The following is an 11,893-nucleotide window of genomic DNA, read 5'->3' as shown; positions in this document are numbered from 1 at the left end:
CGCAGGCCGCCCTAAATGGCATAGGCAAGACAGTAGTGAGCGACTCGCTCCTTCACCCCCGGGGTGGTTACTATTTCTTCCATTGAGAGTACTGGGTGTGTGCATAGAAGGAAGTTGCCCGAGGGACAAAACAGTTTGGGCACTGCGGCTTAGCCTGACGAAAGTAACCCCCCCAAAAAAAAACTACATTTCCCAGCCTGCTGAGGGGGACGGGCTACCCCCCCCCCTTTCTTACTGCAGGTTGATCGTCTTGGCTGCAGATGAGCGAAAGAGAAAACGGTGGAAAAGAGAAAGAGAGAGAGAGAGAAGGAAGGGGGGGAGGAGGAGGGGTTGGGAAGGGAGGAGGAGGAGGAGGAGGAGAAGCACCTCTTGGCTGGCGAATTATGCATGCACTAAGCGAGCTCTGAGAGAATGGCTGTGGAAGGTAAGGGCTGCCTTTTCCTTTTGCAAAGCCAGGGGCGCCCCCCTGCTCTGGCGGGCGCCCCACCTTCCTCCTGCACCTACCTCCATTTCTCCTCCTTACCTGAGGGGGACGAGAACGGAAGAGTCGCTGGCTGGCAAGGGCGAAGGCATCAATCAGCTTGAGAGACTGGGGGGGAAAGAGGGAGGAGGAAGCGGCCAGCAGAGATTGCTTTTGCAAAATAAACCGCACAGGGCTGCTCGGCAGAGTGGCATTTGCATGGATGGGCGCTGGGGCTGCGGAAGGCTGTGGAGGAGCTACCTGAGACCAGCCGGAGAGGGGCTTCTGCCACCACCCTCTCTTCACCATTGCATGCAAGGCTGGACCTTCCCACCTCAGCCTGGCTGGTGCCTGCTGTTGGCCAGCCTTCTCCTCTCCCTCTCCCCACCTGCAAGGCTTCACCCAACTTCCTTTGAAAGCCAGGTTTTTGTTCAAGAGGGGGTCTATGCATCCTGCATGATAATCTCCCCGCCCCCAATATATATTCCATGAAGTCTTGCCTCTCCTTTCATTCCCTCCCCAAATGTGAGTGTTTTAAGTGCATGATCCTCGACCTTGTTTGTGTTTATAATTTGTTTTTGTACAGTGACTAAAGCAGGGGTCCCCAACTTTTTCGAGCCTGCGGGGGCACTTTTGGAATGGTGCGGGCACAGTGTGGTGGGCGCAGCCGCAAAATGGCAACCAGAACATGGCTGCTGCGGGAGGTGGAGCCAGCCACGAAAGGTTGTCCTAACTTACCTTCAGTCACACAGTGAAGATCCTAGTGCTGTGCTGGCAGCCCTTGCCAAAGCAACGTTTTGAGAATATCCGCACAACCAATCAAATCTCCAGTGGCCAATCAGAAGCCTTAATGGGCAACAGCCCCACCTGGCCCCGCCCATTTCCTAAAAACACTTGGCGGGCACCAGAACAGATGTCTGCAGGCATCCTGGTGCCCGTGAGCACCAGGTTGGGGACCCTGAACTAAAATTCTGTAATTCTTATTTTGTTATCCCCCTATGCAACCAGGGCTTAATTTGAGCTCCAGAACCTGTTTTTAATGCTAAGTTTAAAAAAACCATGAAACACTAGTCCTGTGTGAAGTGTAAGAAGAGTGCTGTTGAACATGTATGGAAGGCCACTTTGGTTAGGGGGTGTGGCTTTCAGGTAGGCCTATGCTTGGATCCTATGCAAGACTAGGAGAACTGTGCAGCATAAGCAGCAACTTCCCTGCCCCCTTGCATGGCAGCGTTTTATGCCCTTCTATTGTGTCCCCGTGGGTCGGTGGATGCCCAGGAATACCTTGGGGGTTAACATGTGAGCCTGAAGTAAGAGAAGAGAATGGGTGAGAGAGGAGAATTGGTGAAATTGGCCTTCTTTCCTAGTGGAATTTCAGGTAGTGTATGAAGGGTTTCCGGAAGGGTTCCCATCTAGAGACCTAGGGGAGGGGCTGTGGCTCAGGGGTAGAGCATGTGCTTTCCATGGAGAAGGTTCAGTCCCCAGTGTCTCTAGTTAAGAGTGATCAAGCAGGAGGTGATGTGAAAGACACTTCGTCTGATCCCCTGGAGGGCTGCTGCCAGCCTGCGTAGACAATACTCACCATGGTGGACACCTGTCAGTTGACCTCGCCGACCTAGGCTTTAACAGAGTACCTCTGTCCCTCGTCTTCCAGCCATACTATCGGATCCATACCATGAGAACTAATATATGCCCAGAGTCCTCTGTAGACCGATGTGGTGCTGGTGGGTATTCAGGGCTTCCTCGATGGACAGGTGAACAGGGTTCTCTCAGGGTAGAAAGCCTGAACACCATTGGCTTATTTATCTATGTATTTATGACTGTCTTTAATCTTATCCTTTCTCAAGGAGTTCAGGGTGGCACAGAACAGTTTCCCCTTTTCCATTTTACTCTCACATTAACCCTGTGAAGTAGTAGAAAAGATTAAGAGCCCAGTAGCACTTTAAAGACTAGCAAAAATTGTGGCTTTCATGAGTCACTGCTCACTTCTTCAGATCAAGCTAGAATGTGAGTCCATCTGTCCTGTATATTGGCAAGTGGAGTGATTTCAGATGCTGAATGACATTAAGCAGGCAAATGATAATAGAAGGTGTGCTTGGATTAGGTGTGATATGGAAAGAGGTAGTAGGCGTGGAGAAATCAGCATTGGTAATGAGACAGGAAACCTAGGTCTTGATTCAGTCCAGATGGATGCATTGTCTTGAGCTTCGTGATCTGTGAAATAGATTAGGCTGAAAGAGAGAGCAGTAGGCGGAAAGAGAGAGACAGGGTGAGTGGCCTAAGTGGGGATTTGACCCTGGGGTTTTCAGATCCTGGTCTAACACTTTAACTAAGACACTGAGCTGGTTGTTTGGCTCCAGAGCAGGGGTTCCCAACCTTTGTGAGCCCATAGGCTCCTGTGGAATTCTGACACAGAGTGGTGGGCACAGCCATGACTACACAGGGGAAGCTCAAGTACGGGTGAAAAGAGGGGTAATTTAAAAGATACACTGGAAAGGAGGAGTGAGAGAATAAAATTAGCACTGTGGGGGTAGCTGCTGCTGAAACAGTATTTTAATCTGCCTCAGCCATCTGGATCTCCACTGGCCAATCAGAAGCCCTTCTGGTCAAGAGCCTCAGTTGGCTCCACCTGCTTTCTAAAAACCAGGGCACCAGGAGAAGCATCTGTTGAGAGAATAAAATTAGCACGGTGGGGGTAGCGGCTGCTGAAACAGTATTTTAATCTGCCTCAGCCATCTGGATCTCCACTGGCCAATCAGAAGCCCTTCTGGTCAAGAGCCTCAGTTGGCTCCACCTGCTTTCTAAAAACCAGGGCACCAGGAGAAGCGTCTGTGGGCTCCCTGTAGGGGACCCCTGCTTTACAGTGATGCTCTTTCCTTTTCAAAGAATGGTAGAAAGAAAAAAATCCTTGAATGTTTTAACCTAAGGCCAATCAGAAGCCCTTCTGGTCAAGAGCCTCAGTTGGCTCCACCTGCTTTCTAAAAACCAGGGCACCAGGAGAAGCATCTGTGGGGTCCATGTTGGGGGGCCCTGCTTTACAGTGATGCTCTTTCCTTTACAAAGAATGGTGGAAAGAAAAAAAATCCTTGAATGTTTTAACCTAGTATATATCAAACTTTTTTTGAACTTTCTAAAATGAACGGACCATCGTTTTCTGTCTTCACTCATCCAACCCTGTGTGAGAAAAATTTATTTATTTATTTATTATTTAGATTTCTATCCCGCCCTCCCCGCAGGCTCAGGGTGGCTAACAGGGCATAATGCCAGATAAAACAATAAATCAATATAAAATGTTAAATTACACATAGACAAGTAACGAACAGTTAAATAACATCCTAAAACAATTTTGGTGCTCCTCTATTCGATTCCAGATGTTAAGATTTTTAAGAGCAAGATGGCGTTCTCAGTAACATAGCTAGACAACTACGGCAGTGCATATCCCACTGCCCTACCGTCCCCTAAAAGACGTTCCGTTCCCTCCAATGATGCCCACATCAGGATGGTAATATGCGGAAATCATAGGGCATTGGTGGAACAGTGATGGTGGCGGCTCCTATTCAAAAGCCTGGCAGAAGAGCTCCATCTTGCAGGCCCTGCGGAACTGTACTAGGTCCCGCAGAGCCCGGATCTCCTCTGGGAGCTCATTCCACCAGATAGGAGCCGTCACCAAAAACGCCCTAGCCCTGGTCATCGCAAGTTTAGTAGTCCTGGGGCCTGGAACATCCAGGAGATTTAGATTCCCCGACCGGAGTGCCCTTGGGGGAACATGTGGGGAAAGGCGGTCCCTTATGTCTGAGAAAGACCAAAACAATGTTCATTTTCTATTCTTTGAATCCTTTCCTTAATAATTTTTGTGTGTGTGTAGATGCCCAAATATACACACACACAAAAACCTAGGTCCCACTGCACACGGTTTTCTCTGCTGCCCAGAATATGTCCATCTTCCCTCTTGACTTTATTTTTTCCCAGAAACCCTTTTGATTCTCCTTTTTCAAGATCTTTCCCCAGTTCTCTTTATCTCCCCAATCTGCACCTCTTCCCACATACTCATAACATCCTTAAAAATGAAAGAAACCCCAGGAACCTGGCATTCAAGTTGTTCTGGATTTTGATGTCGCTCCCATGAAGAAAAACAACATAAGGGGATCTGTCCTTTTGAAGCCTGCAGACACCTTTATCATTAATACTAATTTGTTAATTCCACAACTTGTACAAAGGTTGAGGCAGCCTACAGAACTGATTAAAGCCATATACAACGCAAAACGATAACAGTTAATTAAAACAATCCCAAAGAGTTGCTTTTGCCACACCCAAGGGTTTTGCAAATCCCAGTGGGATTTTGGACTATTTCTTCTTCTTCTTTGAAGATTAAAGCACTGCACTCGCATGCCATATTACAAAGAACCTTCAAGCATCGGGGTGGGGGCGGCTCCTGTCTGCAAGCCCAAAGGCCTTTAAGCATTCAGAGCCCGTTGCGTGGTTCTGAGGATCCTGTCTTATGAAAACAAACAACGGAAGAATTAAAGGGGTAGCCATATAAAAAATACAATAAAAGCAGCGATACTATGCATAAGCCAGTCTAAAAACATAGATACATGTAAAAGAACACCACTCTTTTCTTTTTAGAAGTGATATTCATATTGTCGAAATCAAACTGTTTGGGGGAAAAAACCCTTTAAAATCCTACTTAATAAAGAAGAGTAGGTTTTTATACCCCACCTTTTCTCTACCTTAAGGAGTCTCAAAGAGGCTTACAATTTCCTTCCTCTCCCCACAACAGGCACCTTGTGAGGTAGGTGGGGCTGAGAGAATTCCGAGAGAAACTGTGACTGGCCCAGAGTTGCCTAGCAGGCTCCATGTGGAGGAGTGGGGAATCAAACCCAGTCCTTCCATTTAGAGCCTGCCACTCTTAACTCTTAACATCTCCTTGGAGACCATGTTCCATAGTGTCAGGGTTGCTCCAGAAAAGATGGTTTCATTGGATGGAAACCCATAGAAGAGACATGCCTTTGATGGCATACGTATTTTTTGCTGACCTTGGTTCCACTGGCCAGACAGTTTTAACTTCAGTAGAGGGGCCAGTTTCTTTAGCAGCGGGTCTGAAATTGTGAAATCAGCAAGGAAAGGCATACCCTTTCTTTGAATCCTGTTCAGAAAGATAAATATCCTGAATGTCTCCTGATTTCAGTGGGATAAAACAGTGCTCTTAATTTTCTGTAAATAGTACCGTGTCCATAGTATCCCTAATAAAGGTAAAGGTAAAGGTTTCCCTTGGTCAAAAGCCAGTCGAATCCGACTCTAGGGTTGCGGTGCTCATCTCCATTTCAAAGCCGAAGAGCCAGCGCTGTCCGAAGACTTCTCCGTGGTCATGCGGCCGGCATGACTAAACACCAAGGCGCACGGAATGCTGTTACCTTCCCACTGAAGTGGTACCTATTTATCTACTTGCAATTTCTTGCTTTCGAACTGCTAGGTTGGCAGGAGAGTATCCCTAATAGCCCTGGCTAAATCTTGCCAGAGCTTGAAAACTAAGTAGGGGTTGGCCCTGGTTAGTATTTGGATGGGAGACCACCAAGGTAGTTCAGTGTTGCTATGCAGAGGCAGGAAATGGCAAGCCACCTCTACTTGTCCTTAGCCTGGAAAACCCTATGAGGCTTCATAGCATGGCCACAAGTCAGTTGTGACTCAATGGAGGATTTTACTCTTAGTAAGTTGTACATACAAGTGTATTCCATTGCAACCAATGAAATGTGGTGCCAGATATAACTGCATGTACCCGACATTATTGCCCTTCACGTAGCTACTCTGTGCTTGAAGGTTTGTGGTTGAAGGTGTGAATGGGCTCGGAAAAATATCTTTGTTTATGCGGAGATGGACGTTCTGTCTGTGCTGTTTGATTTGTGAAATCTCACTGTGACATGCACATGATATGCACATGCAGAGGTCATTTCGGGGGGGAACGCGGGGGAACGCAGTTCCCCCGGGTGAGGTGCAGGGGGGCGGGGCACATGATGAAGCCCCGCCCCCTGCTTCCGGCCACCCCGCTTCCAGCCCTCATTCAGCCAGGAGGAGGCAGGAGAAGAGGGAGGGTAAGTTGCTTCGTCCCGGCCTCTCCCCACCCCTGCCTGCCTGCCTGGGGCCAGGGAGGGCCTTGGCGGGGCTTCCTCGCACTCCCGCTGGCCTTGCAGGTCCACCGCCGGGCCCCTGATGTCAGGGGGTGTGGCATATGCTAATGAGTTATGCTAATGAGTTCCCCTAGCTCTTTTTCTACGAAATGACCCCTGTGCACATGTGTTCCTTCAATGCCAGATCAGTACAACTGTGGCCCAGGAATCATTGCATTACAGAGTTAACTCAGCTTTCTGGCTAAAAATTGGCTGCTTTCCCATTTTGCCTGGGGACAAGTTAGTCCAGAAAATGTACCTTATTTCCTGGTTGCTTGAATCAGCGTGGTAATAACATTCCTCACTAAAGAGCAACAGGAAGTGTTTTGGGTTGACATTCAGGTTGCTGTTGTAAGGAGTGGAAAGTTTTTTGAGAGACTTGAGAGGTTAGAGCAGCGATTCACAACGTGTTATGCTGTAAAGTGTGGCTCACAATCACATTGGATGCAACATCCACCAACATATAACCGTTTGAGCAGGAAGGCCTGGCCGGCGCACTTTTAACCTTCCCTCTCTCTACTAATTTGGTGTAGTTAAGAAGAGCGGCAGACTCTAATCTGGAGAACCAGGTTTGGTTCCCCACTTCTCCACATGTAGCCAGCTGGGTGACCTTGGGTCAGTCATAAGTTCTTTCAGAGTTGTTCTCTCAAGGGCAGTTCTCAAAGAGCTCTCTCAGCCCCACCTACCTCACAGGGTGTCTGTTGTGGGGAGGGGAAGGGAAAGGAGATTGTAAGCCACTCTGAGACTCTGAGTGAAGGGGGGGTATAAATCCAGTCTCCTCCTCTTTCTCCTCTTTTTCTTCCTCCTCCTCCTCCTCCTCCTGTGGCACTGGTATTCAGAAAGTTACGGCCTCTGAATGTGGAGGTTCCCTTTAGTCCCCATGACTAGTATCCACTGATAGATCTGTCCTCCCTGAATCTGTCTAGCCCTCTTTTAAAACTGTCTGCACTGTGGCCATCACTACACACATCCTCTGGCAGCTAATTCCCCATTTTTTGACCTAGCCCACCCTGCAGAAAGTGCCATTTCAGGAGAGACCCCAGAGTCATCACAGTTGCCCAGAAAGTACTGAGCAGTGTTGGCTGGTGGGATGCTGGAGGCAAGATTAACTAGATTATCTTGCAGTTGCAAGAAAGATTCCCATCTATTACTCTGGGATCGAGACATTACATACACTTGAGTGTCAATTAATGTGTGCCTCCGGTTTTAACCTGGAAGAAAATGCCAGTGTTTGAGATACTATCTGTTTGGAAGGCACTCAACTGGACACTAAGTTCCTTACGTACAATACGGACAATGCATTATGTGCAGACAGTATGTTATAGGGCTGATACGCTCAGCATTGTAAGCGTAGGAAGAGATTGGGGTGATTATCTCAAAAGGATATACGCTCAGCATTGACGAGGCGTTTGCGGTTCCAATTTTACATTTACAAAAGGATTATTCGGTAGGCGGTTGGTTGAGGAGAAGTATACAGTCAGCCTTTAAATACAAGTCCATTGAGACAACAGCAGTGCCGGGCTAGGGCTATTTTTAGGCCTTAGAGTTTCAACAATGTTCTTTTAACGGCTTGCTTCCTTCAAATCGGAATGAAAGAAATAGGTCAGAGCCAATAACGGAAAGCTTTTTGATCTTTGTTAGAATATTTGCACACCCACCCACCCCCCATTTTGGTTTGTGTATAGGAGAAGGAGTTGTCTGGGGAGATAAATTTGAATAAATGTATTCTTGATCAAAATGTGAGCTGGGCGAAGATAACTCAGCATGGTATTTAGTACAATTAATTCCATGGAATTTTGGTCGTTGCCTGTCAGCGTAGGAGATACAAACCCTATAAGAATGGCACTGGAGCTCAAAGTGAATTGCAGTGGGAACTGCAATGGTATCTCTTGTAGTGAACCTGCACAGGACTGGCCGAGGAATGCAGGCCGAAGATGGAGACAGCATTTGGATATCATGATAAAACATGATGTGTCGACAGTGGTTAGTTGTGATGCGCTTTGTTTAGTGGGTTCCAAAGCCAGATTTGTGGTTAAGAGCACGAATTCTGATCTGGGAGAACCGGGTTTGATTCCCCACTCCTCCACATGCAGCTGCTGTTGTGACCTTGGGTCAGTCACAAGTTTTCTCAGAGCTGTTCTCCTAAGAGCAGTCCTTAAAAGAGCTCTCTCAGCCCACCTACCTCACAGGGTGTCTCTTGTGGGGAGGGGAAGGGAAAGGAGATTGTAAGCTGAGACTCTACTGGACTTGAGCTTTTTTCAGAAGAACCAGAGTTTATTGCGTTAATTGTCATTATTTGACATATTGTTCATCCATAGAGGCTGGGGAGTGGATAGGAAAGCTTAGAAGGTACCCAACAAAAGCCAGTCTCTCTGTTGCTGAGGCAAAGGCCTGACCTGTGGGTATTTACAGTGATGTGGGTTTTCTGGGAAAATTTGAATTGGAAAAATTTCTGGGAATTTTTCCAGAAAATTATCCAAGTCAAATATAAATAAGTAATTTAAATATTTAAATAATGTTAGCAACATTTCATTAATGTTCGCAAAAGAAGGCAAAACACTATGTACAAGCTCTGGGTTTTGTTCATGTTCATATCTCACACTTAGCCCCTGTAATTTGATTGATTTGCTGCACAAGAGACTGACAACTGTAGGTCAACAGATTGCGTATGTGGGGTGGAAATTTCCCCCCACAGAAAAATATAGCATTGGGCAGTTTTCTGTTTTGGAAAAATTTCTGCCCCACATCACTGGGTATTTGTAGCCTGGCCAGGAGGTGACCAGTGGACTGCCTGCATTTGTGGATCTTTCCTAATCAAGTCACTCACCGTTTCTCTTGCCTTTTCTCTGCAGTCCAGAATAGTTTGCCAAAAGACTGGAACATCCATAGTTTTAGTCCCTCTTGCTCATAATGGCCTCAGCAGGTCTTGCGTGAGACGGTTTTCTTCTTCAGTAAACTCCCTATTATTTATATTGTTTTCAGACCCCTTGTGAGGTTGATATTTCGCATGAAAGCATAATGAAACGAGGAGTGCTTTCGCCGTGTAGATCTCTTGACAAGTGATTAAAATCAGAAGCTTTAATTCTCCATTGTCCCCAAGCTGCTTGAAATGGCTTCAGCAGCCTGAAGGAGTTTTTAAAGACAGTGGGGACCTGTACAGCCCCGCACACCCTTCCCACACCTCACACTCGCCCCCACACCTCACAGGCGTATTTACATTACATGTCTACAAATAACTCACGGAGCAAGGGAAATCCCTTCTCTCCACCGGCTCCCGTTGCTTCTACTTCTTCTTCCCTCTCTCCACCATTTTTTCCCTCCCTCTCTCATCTGCTGCCACCGTTAGAGTCTCTTCCCCCACCCCTGCCTCTCTTTAGGGTTGCCAGCTCTGGTCTGGGTTGGGAGTTGGAGCCTGGGGTGGTACCTCAGCAGGTACAATGCCATAGAGTCCACCTTCCAAAGCATCCCCTTTCTCCAGAGGAACTGATTTCTGTAGTCTGGAGATAAATTGTAATACCAGGAGATCTCCAGACCCCACCTGGAAGGTGGTAGCCCTATAATTCTTGCCTCCATCTTCGTCTCTGCCCCCATTACATTAATGTGGCTTTCTTCTCCCACTGCTGCAGCATTGCTTAGTGGGGTTGCTAGGTGACCTCCAAAATGGCAGCTGTGACGTAGCATTGTAAGATCTCTTCCCCCTCTTAAGCTGTGATGGGTTTGGGGAGGGGAGACCATGACAGTCAAATGGGTGCAAAACTAAGGCCAGGTTACTTGTTTATTTATTTAATTAAAACATTTGTACCCGGCCTTTCCTCATGGTTCAAGGAGTGTAAACTACTTAAGACAGTGACTGGTTTTGTTGCCTCCTTTCATGTTGCTCACCATATGCGTAGGATATTTGAGAGCTGTTTTGGAGGTGCCCAAAGTACTTTCCTAGTCAAGTCACACCCTGTCTCAGGCTAAGAGCAACAAATTTGATCTCTCCTCCACCTTCTCCTGTACTTGCTTATAACAACTGTTGTAATTTGGCATCCTTTTCTGTCTTCCACAACTTAACAGCTTCTTTATTACTTTATTTTGTCTGGATGTTTCTTTTGGGTGTAGAACATGCAGTGAATGTGATGACTAACTGATCTTTATGAACAACCATGTTATAAAAGCGGCAAAGGGGTCTCTTAACATGGAGCTTCCTCACAGCATTGTCCATTTATTGTCTTTTCGTCATATCCTCATGTTTCTCCATGGTTTCTCAAATCAACTTTGACATGATTTCTATCCACAGACTTCCTGTGAGGAGGGATTGTTTAAAAGAATTTAGTAGGGTGATACATGGGTTTATGCACAATGGCCGTGGGAGTAGTGATTACTTTTTAAAGAATGAATCTTTTACAGTTCTCTTTTGGGTCTTTCTCCAAGCTTCCTCATAATATTGTAGTCAATGTGTTGCCTTTATGTGGTTACCTTGTCATACCTCCATACTTTCTCAATATCATATAAAAGGTGATTTGAAAAACAAGGAGGAAGTCACTGAAAGACAATGCCGTTTTGAGGAAGCTCAGAAATGGCTGCATCTGGGCACGCAAACCGTAGGAAAGCCTCTGTGTGAAAGACCCAAAGGAGATGTTTTTGATGTTAAGGTGTTTTAAGGTGTAAAATCCCACCCTGGCCATTTTATGTATCCCCAAGTGTTGTGGTTCAGTTGCTCAGTCGAGTCTGACTCTTCGCGACCCCATGGATCACTTTACATCAGGCCCTCCTGTCTTCCGCAGACCTATGGAGTTCGCTCAATTTCATGTTCGTTGCATCACTAACACTGACTGATTTCGCACTAGAGCTGGCTCGATGTTGTGCCGCCGTTTGCCCCGATACTATTGGTCAATTTCACACCCAAAGCCGCGGGGCTGCCATAAGGTTTATAAGATTATGTATGGGAAAGAGCAGGTAGAGAAAGAGGTACTTTTCTCCCTTTCTCACAATACAAGAACTCGTGGGCACTCCATGAAATTGCTGAGCGGTTGGGTTAGAACGGATAAAAGGAAGTACTTCTTCACCCAAAGAGTGATTAACACATGGAATTCACTGCCACAGGAAGTGGTGGCGGCTACAAGCATGGACGGCTTCAAAAGGGAATTAGATAAGCATATGGAGCAGAGGTTCATCAGTGGCTATTAGCCACAAGGTATAGATAGGGACTCTGGGGCAAGTGATGCTCTGTCATCTTGGTGCTTGGGGGGGTCAACAGTGGGAGGGCTTCTAGTGGTGGACCTCCTGA

General features: G+C 46.8%; 1 protein-coding gene across 1 annotated transcript in view; it reads left to right on the top strand.

The window, feature by feature from the left end:
• The first annotated feature begins 363 nt into the window (after positions 1-363).
• SAMD12 (sterile alpha motif domain containing 12) overlaps positions 364-11,893 on the top strand; it is a 344,079-nt gene continuing 332,549 nt past the window's right edge. Inside the window, exon 1 of the mRNA XM_015417983.1 lies at positions 364-424. Within this exon, the coding sequence (XP_015273469.1) occupies positions 412-424 (13 nt within the window). The 5' untranslated portion in view covers positions 364-411. The remainder of the gene's footprint in view (positions 425-11,893) is intronic.

Source organism: Gekko japonicus, unplaced genomic scaffold (genome assembly GCF_001447785.1).
Source record: "Gekko japonicus isolate JY-2015 unplaced genomic scaffold, Gekko_japonicus_V1.1 scaffold1054, whole genome shotgun sequence".
Classification (NCBI taxonomy): domain Eukaryota; kingdom Metazoa; phylum Chordata; class Lepidosauria; order Squamata; family Gekkonidae; genus Gekko; species Gekko japonicus.
This window is presented reverse-complemented; position numbering and strand designations above follow the sequence as displayed.